Source organism: Crocodylus siamensis, chromosome 2 (assembly GCF_052110815.1).
Source record: "Crocodylus siamensis isolate JL-2025a chromosome 2, ASM5211081v1, whole genome shotgun sequence".
Lineage (NCBI taxonomy): Eukaryota > Metazoa > Chordata > Crocodylia > Crocodylidae > Crocodylus > Crocodylus siamensis.
Window position 1 is genome coordinate 4,366,123 of NC_143396.1, and position 18,104 is coordinate 4,384,226.

Consider the following 18,104-nt stretch of genomic DNA (forward strand, 5'->3'; position numbering starts at 1 on the left):
AATCACTAAGCAATTATAGTTAAAAACGCTTTTAACCATATCCATTATTCCCCATGGTGTTTGTACATCATGTACACTTTTGAACTACAAACTGAATATAGTAATTGATCAGAAATGTTGAGAAGTCCTTGAAAGGAATAGGATTTTCAAGAACTCTCTCTACCATTAAGCAGCATAAAATAAATGGTAACAAAACTGTCTAGTGAAATAGGTTTTCCAGCTACACTGCTGCAACATTACCTAAACTGTAAGCTGCAGTATGTCTGTAAAGAATTTCAGATTTTGTGGGGAAATAAAATAAGGCGCAATTGATATATTTCTCTACAAAAAAGAAGAAACTGTATTTTATTGGTGTTTCAGGTTTGTGAAATAAAATTAGATGTTTAAAAGAAATTAAAATGAAAACAAAAAAAAGTTCAAGCTGCATGACATTTTTACAAAGCATGGAGATGTGAATTTTCATTTAGTTTAATAAAACATTTTTCAGACAGCAGTATAAAATTTGGTAAAACAGTGCCACTATAACTTTCCAGATTTCAGTAAAAGCCAGCCAATTACTACAATTGCTGATCAGCTATTCAACAAAAAAATGTGATTATCGAAAAGTCAATGCAATAAAACATTCCTACTGACCAACAGTTTGATCTTTCAAATACCAGCTGCCAGGCACAGTAAAGCCTGCAAGACCATTTTCCTTGCAGAATTAACTTGACCGATTGCACCGAGGTCTACGAACCTAAGTCAGTCCAGCCAAGGTGTGTGAATTCACACTGAAGTGCTATCTATACTCTCCCATGCTCTGATGTCCTTATTGACTAGGGACAGATATTACACAAAGACCAGTTTAAGTGATCAGAAATTGGTCTAAACCTGTAACGGAACAGATGTTCAGTGCATATAAACCAGTTTGAAAATGGCTGACACTGGTTTGTGATAAGTCTGGTTGAATGTAGTATCAGTCTTAACTGATTTGGGTCAAACTGGTTTACACAATGTCTGTCCGAGCCCCCTTGCTGGTTTGAGTTAAACCAGACTTCCCCAGCATCCTGGCATGGTCTCTGGGCAGGGCTCTCTGCTCCACAGCAGAGCTGGTCCCTTCCCTCCGCTACCTGGCTGGAGCTCAGCAGACTGCAGGCATCTGCCTGGCTTCCCCCTGCTCTCCTCCTTTCCTCCCCACTCCCTGCTAAGCAGGGATCCCTTGTCCCCTCTGCTTTACACAGATGCACCTCAGCATTAGCTAGCAAACCACATGCTGGCTACAGTCCAGGCTGTGGAAGGCAGGACAAAGGCAGAATCAGCAGGTAGCTGGTAAGGTCCCTCTGTTGTTTTCTTAATGGGGTGATAAACACCGTGTTATCAATTCCCTGCTGGGCTGGTCAGAAGTGGGGGAGAACCCCTCCATAATAAGAGCATCCTGCCAGGGCCTGACCCTCCCCCCTCAGCTTAGCACTGTAGAAGGGCAGGGAGGGCTTCTCTAGTGCCTCCCGATGCCTAGCCTGAGCCACTGCAGGCATATGCCTGCATTTCTGGGATGTCTGTGCACTTACAAACTGATTCAGCCTAGCCAGATTAGGCTCACCTGCAAAGACAGGATCAATTCAGGCTCAGGCTTTCTGAATGTCTGTCCCTAGCCACTGAAGCAACCACCAGCCATGCATGTCACAAGGATTTTTGCAGGCACACTTCATGGTTTCTTGTGCTGATGTAAACCTAGCTACTCCGCGAAACTCTCTTCGTTAATTGTGAAAAAACCTCATCTGTCCTTTGGGGCATATGGAGGGAGAAGACAGGGTACCAAAAGGAAACAGATGCCTTTTTGGACTGAGGATGCAAGCCAAGTGTAATGAGTACCAGGATGAGCAAAAACAGCATCCATGTCTTGCCTACAGCTGCACATAGGTCTGCTAGTCCAGGTTGGAAGCACTACAAAAAAAGGGAAAAAAAAAAGATCAGATGAAAGTGTTTTGTGCTTAGATGAAGAGACAAGTCGTAACAAGGAGATCCACGTTAACACTACTTACAAGGCCTTCTACTTGCAAGCAAATTGAACTCCATCCCTGCTAGTTTGTGAATATTGACTACTAATGTACCAAAAACAGACAACAACAGTGCATTCTTCTCTGGAGGAAAGTATTAATGAAAATGACCAAATATTCCAAAAAGGACCCCTTTCCTACTGTGACTCAACTGTAATAATAGACACAGATGTCTAAGTTTTGAAAGTTAACAGCTTTATTTCTGCAGATTCATGGAAAAATCTCATTTAATCCACGGGAACACGAACATTGAGATGTGCTTGCATCTTCCACAGCCACAGGTGAAATGGCTTGCTTGCCTTGTAAGGGTTTTTGCCCCAGATAAGAGGGCTTAATAAACTAGTATATCTTTGACAATGCACAAAACAGTTTGGCAGAACAAGTAACTTAAAAAAAGAAAACCTACTAATAATTTTCAACCCTCCACCTAAACTCCGTAGGTAGCTTTATACAAGGGGTGTCAAACATGCAGGCTACAGGGAGGATTCAGCCCACAGATTTGTATGCTCCAGTACATAGGTCTCTGTACTTAGCCCCCCATCACATGGGACACAATAGCCCTGGCCCCTAGCACTGCATGCTGCACAGGCGGTCAGTCCAGGGCACAGACTGCACGTGACATCCCACCAGACTGTCCATGCACACTGGTTCTGTACTGGACAACACTGAAGCCAGTGCTGAGGGCCAGGCCGGCAAGGTGCTACAGGCAGCACATGCCCTGTGCCAACTCCCCCACACCACATGCAGCTTGCATGGCCAGTCCAGCTCCCTGGACCATGTGCAGAATACATTGGGCTTGGGACTTGCTTAGTATACTGCATTTTCAGTTTTTACTGATTTTTACTGATAAATTACTGGATTTTTCTATTGAAGTTATTCATTTTTTTACTGATTTACACCCATTTTTCAGTTCACAGGTTTCCAGCCAGACATTTGGGGGGGGGGGAGGAGGGAAGGGAGGGTGGCGGTGGCCATGCAGCGGCTGGGGTCTGGAACTGCTGTTTGGGAGCATGGGCCTCCCAGCTCTGACCCCAGGCAGGGCAGGAGGGGCCGTAGAAATCACTCCCGAGGCAGGTGGGTCCCAGCTGTACCCTGGCAGCTCTGTCTGCAGCCCTGTCCTAGACGCTGGGAGCCCCACTGTGGGAGTGGTTGGAGGGGGAGTGCTGCACCCAGCTGCTTGACATGGGCCCATGGGGCTGCAGCCACTGCCTGGGAGCAGAGGGCTCCCGGTTCTGACCCCAGGTACCGGTGCCAGGTTCCCCCGCCCTGCGTCCGGCCACACGCCACTCCCCCTTTCCCCCCAAATGCCATGGCAACCCAGAAGCAGGCTGCTGCAGCAGAGGCTGGGATGACCAGGGACAAACTGCACTGCACCCCAGGCCCCGTGGGGCTCTACTTTTCCCACTCACTCCAGACCCTGCTGCAGGAGCCCTGGGAATGGCTGACACCAACTGTGCAGGGAACTGTAAGTGGGCCCAGGGCTCTTACTGCCACGCGTACCCCAGACAGGACTTGATCATACATGCCACATAGGGGGCCAGTCCACCATAGGCTGCACGGAGCAGCCTACAGGACCAGTCCCGAGTGCTGGCTCTGCATAGCCCAATCGGGACCGGGCCTGGAATCAGCGTGCAGAGCTGGTCTGGCAGGGCATCACACACAGCCCACACCCTGGGCTGACCTTTGTGCTGCATGCAGTGCTGGGCACAGTCCACACCGAGTGCAGAATGAGCCCCAGAGAATATGTGCTGCATGCAGCATGCAGGCTGAACCCGGTGCCACAGACTGTGCATACAGCATAAGGGGTATGGCCCTCAGACTGCACTAGCAAACCTCATCTGGCCTGCAGGGCTCGTAAGTCTCCCTTATACAATAGGGGTTCATAAAGACATTGCCATAAACATGCACAGAATATTTTAGGGTACCCTTTCTCAGAATACATTGCCCTTGAATCAGCATGCATTCCTTAAGGAACAGAAACAAAAAAAAAAACCCACCCATGTTGAAAGAAAGAAAGAGATTGCTATGAGATTGGTTAGTTTTTTAATGCTATTTTATCTTTATCACTAGTCTCCCAAACCATCTTGTTCTGTGTCACTACCCTTAAGGTTGACTGGAAGCTGGGCTTATGCTAAATAACATTCTCCTTTTAACTTCAGCTTTCAAAGAACAGACTTTGACTGTAAATTCTAAAATGCTCCGAATATATGAAGCAGTACATCAACATTAGATAGTTTTAGCTAAGTTGTTAAGAGTTAAGTACAATGCAAAAAGGCAGTTAATGTCTCTTTTGCCCAAGTAACTTTAATAATATATCTAAATAACATTCCATACACTTTAACACTAGGAAACAAAATAATTTAGCAAGTCATAATTATTGAACTGCTATAAGTAAACAAGAATTTTTCAATAGCTATTTAGAACATAATTTTTTAAATTTGTCCATCCATTATTTGCATACGGCTCTCACTACCCCCCTTTTCTATACAAGACCATCAGGGCTAGGGATAGACATTTAAAAGCCAGAGCCTGAATTGATTCAACCTTTCCAGGTTTGTCTAAGCTGCAGCAGGAAGCGCTGGCAGCAGGAAAGGGAAGGGGCCACTTTTGCCCCACACACCTAGTGCCAACTGCTCTGCTCTGGTGCCACCACTGCCCCACAAGGCAGCCCAGAGGCAGCGGTGATGAAATGAAGATGCAGGGCACCCCAGTGCCAGCTCCGGGTAGCTGCACCAGGAAGCCCCGGCAGCAGGAAGGGGAGAGGCCACTTTTCTCCCTGTGCTGAGCAGCAGTTTCTCCCATGCTGCTGTTGCTCAGCCTGGATGGTGAGCCTGGAGCCAGCACAGAGCGCACGGGGTCAGGGCTGCACGCACTGGTCCCTGGCTGTACCATGAGACTGGGGCCAGCAGCAGCAGCAAAGGAGCTGCTGGGGCCAAGCTGCCAAGGAAGGCAGTCCCACTGCAGAGTAGCCCCAGCCCAGCTGCATGCCCAGAGAGTGGCACCTCAGCCTGGTGGAACTGAGGGACCTTCTGGGGGCCAGACAAAGGCCCTCCGCAGGCCAGATCCATCCAGCCAGCGGCATCTGGCCGTGGTACCACCTGGCCACTGAAGTGGAAAGGGAAGAGCAACCACAATGGGGGCAGGAACCGCTGTCACAGTTTCCCTGAGCAGAGTCTCTTCCCAGTGGGGGGCAGGGGGGAACCATGCTGCAGGGCAAGAAAAGCTGCTGCAGACCACAGCAGCACTGCGGGGAGGTTGCTCTGGGCCCAGTGCTGCAGCACACAGCCTGCCCCAGCTCTGCCTGCCCTGCAGAGGAGCCCCCCATCAGGAACAGGCTCGTGCTCTCTGACATCATGACAGGGGCTGCTGCCCCCACCACCAAGGGCTCTGTCCCCTCCCTTTGCAGCAGCAGGATGAGGGCATGGCTAGATGCCATCCAGCAGGGCCCTGCGGGAGGGGCAGGGACAGCATTAACATCTGTTCTGTTACAGGTTTAAACCAGTTTATATGTAAGGTCTGCCCCTAGCCATAAACTCCACTGCTTGTTCTCGTCAGTCATACCTTGCATCTCTACCCCCAGGATCCTCAGTTCTTCCAACACTAAGGCCCTCCCCTCCAACTCCTCTGTACCTACGTTGACCTTTACAAGCAATCTTAGTCCTTGCCCATCCCCACTCTTTTCATCCCCTGCATCTGTTGCCACAAATCACCTCCACTCCTCCCATACCACTAGTCCTCAGCTCACACTAAACCTCATCTCTCGCAGGTTCTGTAACATCCAGGCTGCAGACAGGCTCTTCATAACGTACTCTTTCAAACTCTTCCACATCCTGTCAGGCCTGAACTACTTTTGTTTTTACATTGGCGGCACAAAAGTGTGCTCTTAAAGTTGTCTTCTCTTATTCTCCATCTTTGGTCAGACCATAGGGAAAGTTGCCTTCTCCTATTCCAAACAATCTCTTCACTCTTCCCATGCTTACTCCTCCTTTGAGCTACATTGCATTTGACATTTCTCTTCTCTTCCTTTCCATATTCCTAGCATTTATCACTCACTCGATTCTACATTAGCTTTCCTTTCCAATTTTGACTCCCTCTCACAATCTCCACATTTATCCTCAGCGACAATAGCTTCCACATTAGTGACCCTAAGTTCCATATTTCATTGACCTGACTAATTTTAAATTTAAGCTGCAACTCTGATTCAAGGTTTACTCTCCAGAAATGATAATACATTCATCTTGGTCCTCATTAAGCACCATTCTGTCTCTCCCCCCTGCCCTCCCCCACACAAGCCTGTCCTCTTAAACCACTTCCTGGTTTTTTTAGGCTACCAATCAGCTCCACCCTCACCTGCCTGTCATCCAGCCTTTCTGCAACTTCCAGTCTATCATCCTGCTCTTTCCTCTGCACTCAGCAACCATCTACCTTTCTTCCACTCAACTCCTTTGTCCCTCTCTGCTATTGCAAGGTTTGTCCTGTTAGCCTCTAGGAGTAGGCCCAATTTATCTATCCACTTCCTACCTGCCAGCTCTGATACTAAGGAACATCTCTAGTACAAATAGCATAGACACAGTGGGCAAAAAGAAGTAATGGAGGTGCCAGCGGGGGTGGTTCAAGCACCTACATTGAACACCTTCAAGAGTAAATTGGATGCTTATCTTGCTGGGAGCCTATGACCCCAGCTGACTTCCTGCCCTTTGGGCAGGGGGCTGGACTCGATGATCTCCCGAGGTCCCTTCCAGCCCTGATGTCTATGAAATCTATGAAATCACTACAAATTCATTCTTTCTTCCTCCCTTCTTCATTCCCTTGTGACATCTTCTTAACGAAATCACTCTTCTTCTTCAACTTAACTGAACCTCAGCTCAGCAACAGCAGCTGTTTCTTTCCTATCCCCTGAGTTTGCTTTTCTTTTCCATTTCCTGCCCTTAAAAAAGGAACGTCATCTTCCTTCCTCCAACGCTACTGATAATTCCACAAGGCACCATCTTGGGCCCTTTCACTCTACCTCTGGATAACTATTCACAAATATAAATTCAACTATCACCTGTGTACCCTGTAATTTCATAGATTTCACAGGCATTAGAGCCAGAAGTGACCTCAGGAGATCATCGAGTCCAGTCCCCTGCCCAGGGACAGGAAGTCAGCTGGGGTCACAGGATCCCAGCAAGATAAACATCCAATTTTTTCTTGAAGGCATTCAGAGTAGGTGCTTGAACCACCTCTGATGGCAGGCTATTCCAGACCTTGGGGGCTGAGACAGTAAAGAAATTCTTAATTATGTCCAGCCTGAAACGTTCTTGCAGGAATTTATAACCATTTGACCCTGTCATTCCTCGGGGCACTCGGGTGAACAGACGTTCCCCCAGATCCTGGTGAACACCCCTGATAAACTTACAGGTGGCCATCAGATCACCGAGCCTGCGCTTTCCCAGGATGAAGAGTCCCATAGCTCTCAGCCTGTCATCGTAAGGGCTGTTTTCCCGACCTCTGATCATGCGTGTGGCTCTTCTCTGGACTCTCTCAAGCTTCTCCACATCCTTTTTGAATTGTGGAGCCCAAAACTGGATGCAGTACTCCAGCTGCAGCCTCACCAAGGCCAGGTATGACATGATTCTCCTGTCTATGGATGCAAGCCAGTGTTTTGCTCACTTTACTAGCCTCAGCATCACATTAAAGGCTTATGTTCATCTTGTGGTCAATCATTACCCCCAAGTCATAGAATCATAGAAGTAGGGTCAGAAGGGACCTTGCAGATCTTCAAATCCGACCCCCTCCCCTTTGGGTCATGGTCCCTTAGGGCATCACCGACAAGCCTCCTGAGCTTGTCAAATTCAGCTTTCCTGAAGTCGGGGACTTCTGTATTGCTGACTATCTTGCCAGCTTTACAGCAGATGGTGAAGGTAATCAGCTCATAGTCGCTGCCACCCAGATTCCCATCAATTGTTAGGTCGCCGACTAGGTCATCCCCAGTTGCCAGTACCAGGTCGAGCAGTGCTTTACCTCTCATTGGCCCACAGACCTCGTGTCAGATAGAGGTCACCCACGCATGACAGGAAGCTTTGCAACCACTCAGACTGAGCTGAGCACTCTTCCCACCAGACGTCTGGGTAGTTGAACTTTCCCATGACAACTATGGACCTGGAATATGCGGCTTCAGCCAATTCCCTGGTGAACTCCTGGTTAAGCTCTTGACTTTGGGTGGGAGGTCTGTAGTAGACTCCCAGCATCGTGTCCCCTGTGCCATGTTCCCCACAGATTTTAACCCAGAGGGTCTCCAGCTGCACACCCTCGTCGCCAATGTCAGCTAACAGGTACACGTAACTCTCCTTGACAGAGAGCTATGCCCCCGCCCCTTTTGTCTACTCAATCTCTCCTATACAGTTTATAGCTGTTTATACCCATGGTCCATCCATGGCTGGAGTCCCACCAGGTCTCCATTATCCCTATGACATCATAATTACTTGTGTTAAGCAGGAGGACAACTTCCTCCCATTCATTCCCCAAGCTCCTGGCATTTGCATACAAACAGGTAAGTGTCCCCTTGGGGACCACTGCCTTGCCTACCAGTTGTTCCAGGGCTGAGGCAGCAGTGGGGTCCCTTAAGCGCCTTAGCCTGCTGGCTTTGCAAGGGTTGCTCAGCGGGCCTGCAGTGGCGGTAGTCCCCCCGTCCCCTTGCGGGCTTAGTTTAAAGACCAGTGGAGCAGGTCAGCCAGTCTGGCTGAGAAGATCTTCCTCCCCAGCGGAGAGATTGAGGCCGTCCCTTCCCAGCAGCTCGCTGCTTCTCTCAAAGAGCGGACTGTAGTCATGGAAGCCAAAGCCTTCCCAATGATACCAGCGCTGCAGTCTTTGCTTAACTACCTGGATCCTTCCCTCCCTCCTCAGCCCGTAGCCCAAGACTGGGAGGATTGAAGGGAACACCACCTGCACCCCAGACCCTTTAGCCCCGCTCCCAAATCCCTGTAGTGCCTCATGACCCAGCTGGGAGGGTAATGTTGGAGTCATTTTTTGCGGCAAGACCCAATGCAAGAGAGTAGAGATGCACCAATATCAGATCAGCACTGTTATGAAGAAAATTTACTGCATCAGAAACTGGCCTGATGTGACCAATAATTTGGCCGATAAATGCCCATGCATATGCACAGCCACAGCAGAGCATATAGGCGGGGAGCACAGCCTGGCAACTTGAAGAGCTGTGTGCAGCCAGAAAGTCTGTTGTGGTGGAAGGGGAATGGGGGGCAGATCAAGGGTTGGGGGGACTACAGTGAATTCTGAGGTGGCTGCAGCCCTCCCGGTAGCCCCCCTCCCAGCACTGCCACTGCCTGCCCTGAGCACAGTAAGGGTCAGCTCTTCCCACTGGGAAGACCCCCGATGCAGTCCCAGCTCATAGCTGCAGCCATCCTGCCCCACGCAGATCTGGGGTTACATGCCACCCACGCCTCCTGGGGCGGACACAGCAGCAGAAGCCGCTCCCCTTGGATGAGTCATGGCTCCATCCCGCAACCCAACCCCACCCTGGCTGGGAAGTGCCTGACCCAGCCCCTGCCCCAGACCCGCTCCTCCCTCATTGCAGGGGCCATCATCTGCCCCATCACAAACCTTCCTTTCTCTCTCCCCCTCCACCACAACAGACTTACCAGCTGCACACACATCTTCAAGCTTCCATGCTGTGCATCGGAAATCATATCAGTATCAGCCAATACACCTCCTTAAAAACTGGCTATCAGTATTGGGCCCCAAAATCTCTATTGGTGCTCTCCTTCAGGAGGGAACACTGCACCACCAAGGCCACCAAGGTGAGGTGTGGCAGTGGCACAGCATAGTGTCCCCCACTGCTACCAGGCAGGCAGGGGGTACTTTCCCTTGGTGGAAAATGGTGGCAGGGTACACTCTCCTGTGCCAGGTCCCACCAGTTGGGGCAGAGCCAGCTCCTAGACACAGGTCTGGCCAGGCTGTAGCCCCATGCCCCACTGTGTGCGCAGAAACCTGGGAGGGCATGTGCCCTCCTTATCCCCGCCAAGCATTGCCTGTGCCTCCCACCTCCCCCAACATGTGCCCACAGCCCCCCTTTCCCACACATCCACCCCCTTCCTTACACACTGGAAGCTGTGGTCTGGGGGCAGTTGCTCAGGAATGAAGGACACTGTCAAGGCCATGGGTCTGTGGGTTAGGACTGAGGAGCAAGGACAGGGGTGGGGCACCAACATTTTAGGGCTGCTCAGCACCACAAAGCAGTGGAAATGGGGCACAGCTGCAGCTAGACCTGTGTCTGAATGAGTGAAGGGAGCTCTGATTTAACATGAGTTAAAAAAAAAAAAAATCGAATGCCAAAATACATAGTATGGAGAATTTGTTTTATTATAATGAATGATCAAGGAACTGGTAGGCTTCCAGATTGTTTTAAAATTGTAAATATATCAACGAAACTTTCTGTTTAATGGAAAAAACACAGATTTGGGGGTTTGTAAATGGAGAATTTGGGATTTATTTATTTTTAAAATCAGAGAAGTTTGGATTTTTAAATAGAGAAAACAAGGATGCCTTCTTATCACTCCCGTACTCCATATATATAGTTGTTATTTCTTGTCTTAAAAATTAGATTGTAAACTCTGTCGGCTAGAGGTCAAACTTCGTACAGTCTGAAAAACACAACTAGAGAGTATAAGGGTTCCTATAATAAAAATAAGCAATTATAAAATTGTAGGAAAGTACAGATGGACATGGGGAGGAGAGAGAATCAGATTCTCTCCTGATCCTTATAGATCAATGAGATTACATTTGCATCAGTGTAACTTTAATTTATATTCCCCTTCACTTTCTAATGCCTTTAAAAAAGGTCACAACACTGAATTGACCATCATTTTATTTTTTCGTTTTGTTTTGGGTGGGATGGGAAGGAGTGGGAAAGGAAGATGGGAGAAGGCAGTGAGAGAGGGTTAGGGTTTTTTTGCCCCCAAAGCAGTAAAACTTCTGTGGATACAAATTTGTATGCCAGATTAAAAATCAAAGCGCTTGTATAGCCCAAATAATTCTACATTTGTGAAAACGATTATTTGTATATAGAGGCAAAGAGATATGAAGCTGTCTGATATGAAGGAAAGATGACTAGACATCCGCAAAACAGTCAGGGAATTGCAATGCTTAAAGGTGAGCTTGAAAGAAAACAGCACAGGGACTTTTATATTTCATTGGGGGTGTTCTTAAAATCCATAAAATGATATCTGGGGTTACATGTTGCTCATTTGAAATTTAATACGATTAACTATCCTAGAGTCTGTGCAATTATGCATAATTAAATGAATTCAAAAGAACATATTTTTATAAAGTGCTTTTGAATCCTGAAATCATAATAATTTCACTCATTCTAAAAATATGCTATACGTTGTGTGAAATTTGCTTTTGTTCATGAGCAGGAACTTTAATTTTTTTAATATAACTTTTGCTAAGTAGCTGTCTTTTTGAAAGCCCTTCTGAGAGTAATTTTTCTGTAGATAAAGCTTTATTGGTTCAACTTTAGGTTTTCCATATAATGTTCCCATAATGAGCAAATTGGAGTTGATAAAACCTCTGAAAATAGGATTGTAATGGAAAACCTAACATGCTCTTTAAGGTAGCACTGAAAAAAGTTATAAAATGTTTAGGTTGTTCATGTTTAGTGGTGTCCCCCAGGCAAACCATCAAAAGCCAGAAGAATGGTGCAATTTTATTTTATTAAGTATATTGAACAATTTTCCCCTCTCAAAACAACAACTGAGTTGTTCATGCATTTCAGTGGAGAGACTGAAGTCTGACATTTCGGTACTTCATTTTTTGTAGTCCTTATAGGAAACTTACCTGTTACTGGCTGTCAACACAAAAAAAAAGGAAAGAGAAATTGGTCATAAAGAGCCAAAGCCAAGTGCGTTTTAAATGGATAGATAAAGTACAGAAACTTTATACAAACAGCCTCTAATCTCCTCTTGAAAAAAAGTACAGAAATGTACTTCTCTCTTGAACTCAAAAGAGGGTGCTTCAAATACCATTCGCTTTAAATAGGATCAAACATTCCCTTAGCAGCCAGGACCCCTTTCAAAAGAAGACTTGTCTTTTGAGACTACATGACCAAACAGATCATATCCAAATTTGCACAGAATGCCTCCACAGCCTTGTACTGGGAATCGCAAAGATACGTGGTCGACTTGAACACCCAAGGATAAAACAGAACAATGCTACTGGCCTGAAACTTTGTCCTGAACACCTGTTAAAGAAAACTGACTTGAAAAGAGCCCAAATATCAGAAACTGAAGGCCTTGTTACACAGTGGGCAGCTCCTGGCTCTTAACCCCTGGGCCATCTGCCGAGCTGGCCTTAGAGGCGAGTGCCATGGTCAGGGGGACACTACGCATGCATGCACAAACCTGTGTGAGCAGCCTATGCTCACAGCAGTGCTCTCCCTCCTCCCCACCTTGTCCCAGCAGCAGTGCCCAGCCCAGCCCGTCCGCTGCCTCCAGCCACTGCTCAGGAGAAGCCAAGTCAGGCATTTGTGGGCAGGGTGGTACCTGCTTCAGTACACCCATCTTGCTCCTGCACAACAGCAGCAGTGCCTGCCCACTTGCCCTCCTGGTGTACCGAGCCACTCTGCCTCCCCGCAGGGCTGAGCCCCACCCCCCTGACCACCAGCCTCTGCCCGACTGGCGGGGGAAAGAAAGCCAAAATACAAATTCACCCAAGGCAGTTTTCCCTAAGGCAAGTTCTCTCTGCTCATTAACACTTGAAACTGGTTTTAAGCACTCGTGTAGCTCAAAGGTACACCACAGCAGGGCAGGATCATCTCTGATCCCTACTACCCAAGATATAGCCACTCTATCTAGGCAACACCTTAGTGCAGAACACCTGCCCCCCCCTCCCTGCTAGCCCAGATTGGGCCCACTGTCCCCCCTACCACTCCACGTCTCCGCTCACTGCCCTCTGTGGCCCCCCTCCACTTACTTGTGCCTGCCCGTGCTGTCTGTTCCAGGGGAGTAGGCAGGAAATGGTTAAATCTGCCTGCCCAACATCTGCCACTCTCTGGGCTGGGCTTAGCACAAGAGAAGCAGCCCAGCAAGGTTAACCCTTCCCTGCCTGCTCCCCTGGGACAGACAGCCGGGCAGTCACAAGTAGGCAGAGGCAGGGGGGAACCGAGAATGGGCGACGGGGTGGCATTCGTACCTTTCAGTCTTCCAGGCTCCTGCTGGACTGCAAACGTGAATGCTCCAAACTCGAGCCAGCACTAACACTGATCAACATTTGTGCAGCGCGCAGTTCAAGATGTAATTAAATGACATGGGTAGGCTACAAATCTAATACTTCTCTCATACCACTGTCATGCCAACAGACCTAAAGAGAGAGCACACAAATCCCATATTATGTATAGCTCCACGATAGGATTATACCCTTTAAACCATTCACCTAGTCCTACAAATCTGTAATAAACTGCTGTGTATGAATCACTGGTTAAAAACTTTTTTAACTAAAGATTCAAACTAATCTAATACAGTAAAAGCTGTGTTAACTGTGGGAATGGGGAGTGTCAGTTAATCCAACATGCTGGTTATCTGAGAGGCGTCTTTGCCTGCTCGGGCCAGTGCCCCTTCTACCACGTCCGGTGCGCCAGGGCTTTCACGCCCTGGCGTCAGCGTGCTGGGGGACAGGAAGCAGGGCCCCGCACAGGCTGCTTTCCCCTGGGCCATGGTGAAGTGCCAATCTGCGAAACCGGAAGTGTCACAGTGAGACTTCCTGTTCTGCTTTTGCCTCAGTCACCATGCCAGTTAATGGAGCATGCTGATTAATAAAGTGCCAGAAAGCACAGCTTTTGCTGTATTAAGAAACATAAGTAATGAAAAGTGAATTACATACTTTTTTAATTGCTAATTTTCGTAACACTAGCTTAGTTTTTCCAAACAGGTAAAAAACCAACCAACCAACCTTTTCTCTTCCCATCTATATTTTAACTTTGACAATAGCCCTTTACCTTTTCAATCACATTTTAGTCCATCTATACAAAAATCAAGAGAACAAAGAAAAATAGATAAGCATGGAACCAAGTTAGTTAGGGTTTTAAGTTAAGTTAGTAACAAAATAAAACACTTTACATCAAACAAATATAATTTCAGATAAAATAAATATATATATATTTTTTTTTTACCATAAGTAGATTATAGATAGGCATCTACTTAATTCCTGCTGAGGGAAGGGGAGGAGTGGGGGGAGGAAATCACAAGCCACTTGCAGCACCAACTTCACAGTCTTTTCATAGCACCCTTCTCCCTCCACCACAAAATGACCCTGGCAGTTCTGCCCCATGCCACTGATTGATCAAGAGGGGCTGGGCTTCATGATGGGCAGCCCTCTCAGCCAAACAACAGTGGGGGGGGCACCATCTGTGCTCCTCCCCTTCACGTCAGCGACTTCCCCCCCCCCATGATGGGCTGCGAAGTCAGGCCCCAACAACCCTGAGGACCACTGGCTCTCATTGGCAAGCCGGCATTTTATTTTCAGGACTATTTTTTCCTGAAAATTCTGTGCCAGAATTGCAGGGTTCACTGTTTTTATGGGGTTTTACCACAAATAGGATGGATTCCCCAATCACAGATGACAACAATAAATAAGAAAACATACCAAGATACAAACCAGAGAGCTGAACTGATTACTTGTATCGAAAACAAAGAATTTCTGCCAGAATCACCAATGAGATATGCAAAACTTTGAAATATAAAGTAAAAGCCATTCCAGCACATGTAAAAGTTTGGGTTTCATATACATTACCAGTTTTGTGTTTCAAAACGTCTGTTGAGTTTCACTGTCAAAATGTTTTGACAAGTTGCTAATAATAAAAGAGCTTCAACAGACTCTGAGTCTCAAGTCATGAAAAATTTATATTACTAGTAAGCCAAGACAATAGTTTTTAAATTAACAAATATGAAAATCAACACTTAAACATTTCATTAAAACCATTTTGGCAACCAGAAGGCAATGTGATGGCAAAGGAAGACTTTATTTCAAGCCACTATAGGAGTAACTAAAAAAAACCCAAAACAAATGATCTCGATCAAGGCTGGCCAACCTGCGGCTCTGGAGCCACATGCGGCTCTTCAAAAGTTAAATACGTGTCTCCTTGAATCTTTGGGCAAGCACACAGTGACCAGCTTCTATTTGGTCGCATATTAACTTCTGAAGACACATATTAACTTCTGAAGAGCCGCACGTGGCTCCTGAGCTGCAGGTTGGCACCCTGGTCTAGATCAGAAAAAGAACTCCAATCACAAGCTGATTGATATTTATCCTAAACAGATACCTCATCATACAATTTTTTGAAAAATGTCTGAACTAGAGAGCTTCCAGAAAGTAGCATATAAATACAGAGGCAGAAATAAAAAAAATATTTGAAGACAAAAGGTAAACGGAAGATAAGAACATTATATGAAAACATCACTCTGCCAATGTGCAGTTCATGATTCATCCATCAGTAGTTTTCATAGCAACAGAGAAATGATGATGACAATTGTTAATACATTTTGCCAAGTTAACTGGCACTTTTTAAAGCTTTTAGTTTTTGAAGTTAAGAAGGAACGAAATAGCCACTAGTTTATAGCACTTCTATATTCACTCGACTAGGATGTTGCTCACTGTACAGCTAGAACATTTAAGAGAAGAGCTGTAAAAAAAGGCAATAAAATCAAATAATTTGAATAGAGCTTTACACCCATTCAAATGTTTACTTTGGGGGTTTGTTAATACGTACATCATTTTGGCTGATATTCAGAGAGAATACCCCTTGAGAGTTTAACATAGTGTGATATATTGAAAACTTGAAAAACTGTTATTGAATCTTTCATTATGCCCTTGTGGGTTCTACTTAACAACAGGCTATCCTACAAGATCTCAAACAATACCCCCAAAATTTTACTATTAATACTGGGGATAGTAAATTCTTAACTCACTTGATTTGGCATTCTGCCTTTCCGCTCCACAACATATCCTGACCCTTTTCAAACTGCCTGATGTTCTAGGCTGACTGCCTTTTGTTTTCTGTAGATTACAGTCCATCTCTGCTCTTCTTTCTCTAGGTTATTTCATTCCTACCTTTCTTTGTTCTTTGACTGCAATTTACCACGATTTACTGCCTGTCTGAATTCCTTCTTCGGTACATTTGTATGACATCTTGGATATCAACTGAAGCAGCTGAAATTCAAGAACAACAAGTGCAAAAGTCCTGCACTTAGAATGGAACAATCTCACGCACAAATACAGACTGGGGAATGAATGGCTAGACAGTAAGTACTGCAGAGAAGGAACTGGTGCTTACACTGGACTACAAGCTGATCAAAGTCAAGCAAGAAAAACCAACAGCATATTGAATTGTACTAACCAGGAGTGCCTCTTGCAAGTCAGGGGAAGTGAATCATTTGCTCTATTTGGCATCACTAAGGCCTCACCTGGAATACTGTGTCCAGTTTTGGGCCCCATACTTCAGGAAGGATGTGAACAGACTGGGGAGAGTCCAGTGGAGCACAACAAAAAATGATAAGGGCCTGAAACACCCAACTTAAGGGAAGTCTGAAAGAACTATATGTTCAGTTATTTAATCTGGAAAGAAGAGCAAGGAGGTTTTGATAACAGTCTTCAAGTCCAGGATTCTAGTCCCAGAAATCTTCAGGAACAGGTTAAATGGACACTTAGTTAGGATGGTTTAATCAGGGATGATCCTGCCTCGAGCAGGAGGCTGAGCTAAATTACATCATGGGGTACGTTCCTGACCTATTTTCCTGTTCTCCTTGGTGGTAAAGATAGTTGAAGCACCAGAAGTAAGCTGTCCAAGCTACAGAGCTAACTGCAACTCTGGCTCCTCTTCTGATCTCACACTGACCTTGCACATTGAGTTTCTCCTGGGAGAGTTACTGCCATCCCAGGACAAATTAGGAGTATACAGCTGTTCAGGGTTTTTCTTCCAGAGTACAAATGGCTGCTCCAAGAGAAAAATAACATAAAGAAGGAATTCCCCATGTTTGCAAGCTTTTACACTTCAGTTCCAAATGCCTTCTAAATGATCCTGGTGGATCCAGAAATTAGCCTTTCCCTCTATTCAAAATAATCATGGCTAACGTTAGTTCAGGATGCATCAGTCATGAGTCCTTGACAAAATATGTCCATTTGAATTTGGTGTAGCCTGAGTGGCTCTCCTGGCAAATAATGACCCTCATCCATTTTTGATAGGCATTAATCTCCCAGTAATCAGCATCTTTTCTGTTAATTGTCTGCCTGCTATCCTTGGAGATCTCTCGCCCCCTCTTCCTCCCCTCCTCCCCTCAACACCCCTCCAAATACAATACTCCAAATGCAACAATGTGTTGCATTCAGAAGCATGTCTAACTCTATCCCAACTATGCAATTAGCCCAATAAAATATATCACCCTAAGAAATCTTTGCTTCTTGCATAATTCCTGGATCTTCACAGCTACACCATCACTCTAACACTATCAGAACACAAAACCCATTTGTCTGGAGAGAACAGGGATAGGCCTCATTTCCCGAGTCAAAATTCAGACCTGTCCTTTGCATACGTACCCCTGCTTACCTCAGAAGGAGTATGGTGTGGAAAAAGCAGCAGATAAAGACAAGCTGAGAAAACTGGTCACTTGAACTATGGACTACTACAAGTAAACTGAAACAGGAAAAAGTCAAAGGTCCCCAATTTCTTCACCTATAAACAACATGTTTCTTGCTGCTAGAAACCATACTCTTGGGCACAGTTCATCTAGAAACCCAAGACCTGCTTCAAAAACATACAGCTCCATAGTTCCAGTATGCTACTGCAGAGCTATAGCACTGAATGGCAATGGGTTTAGAATCGTAAAATCATAGAAAGTTAGCATTGGAAGGGACCACAGGAGGTTATCTTGTCCAAACCCCTATTCAAAGAACAACCAGCCCCAACTAGATCATCCCACCCAAGGCTTTCTCTACTTGGGTCTTAAAACCTCCAAGGGTGGAGGTTCCATAACCTCTCTGGGTAATCTGTTTCAGTGCTTTACTACCTTGCTCATGAGAAAG

The 18,104-nt window shown here is 46.2% G+C and overlaps 1 protein-coding gene across 4 annotated transcripts in view; it reads right to left on the minus strand.

Moving 5' to 3' along the window:
- Window positions 1–18,104, minus strand: part of CTNNA2 (catenin alpha 2) — a 914,223-nt gene that overhangs the window by 865,628 nt on the left and 30,491 nt on the right. Inside the window, exon 2 of one of the 4 annotated variants that reach the window (XM_090035039.1) lies at window positions 1,852–1,923. The exons of the other annotated variants lie outside the window; for them this stretch is intronic. Coding sequence (XP_089891165.1) covers window positions 1,852–1,897 — 46 coding nt within the window. The 5' untranslated portion in view covers window positions 1,898–1,923. The remainder of the gene's footprint in view (window positions 1–1,851; window positions 1,924–18,104) is intronic. 4 annotated transcript variants of the gene reach the window in all.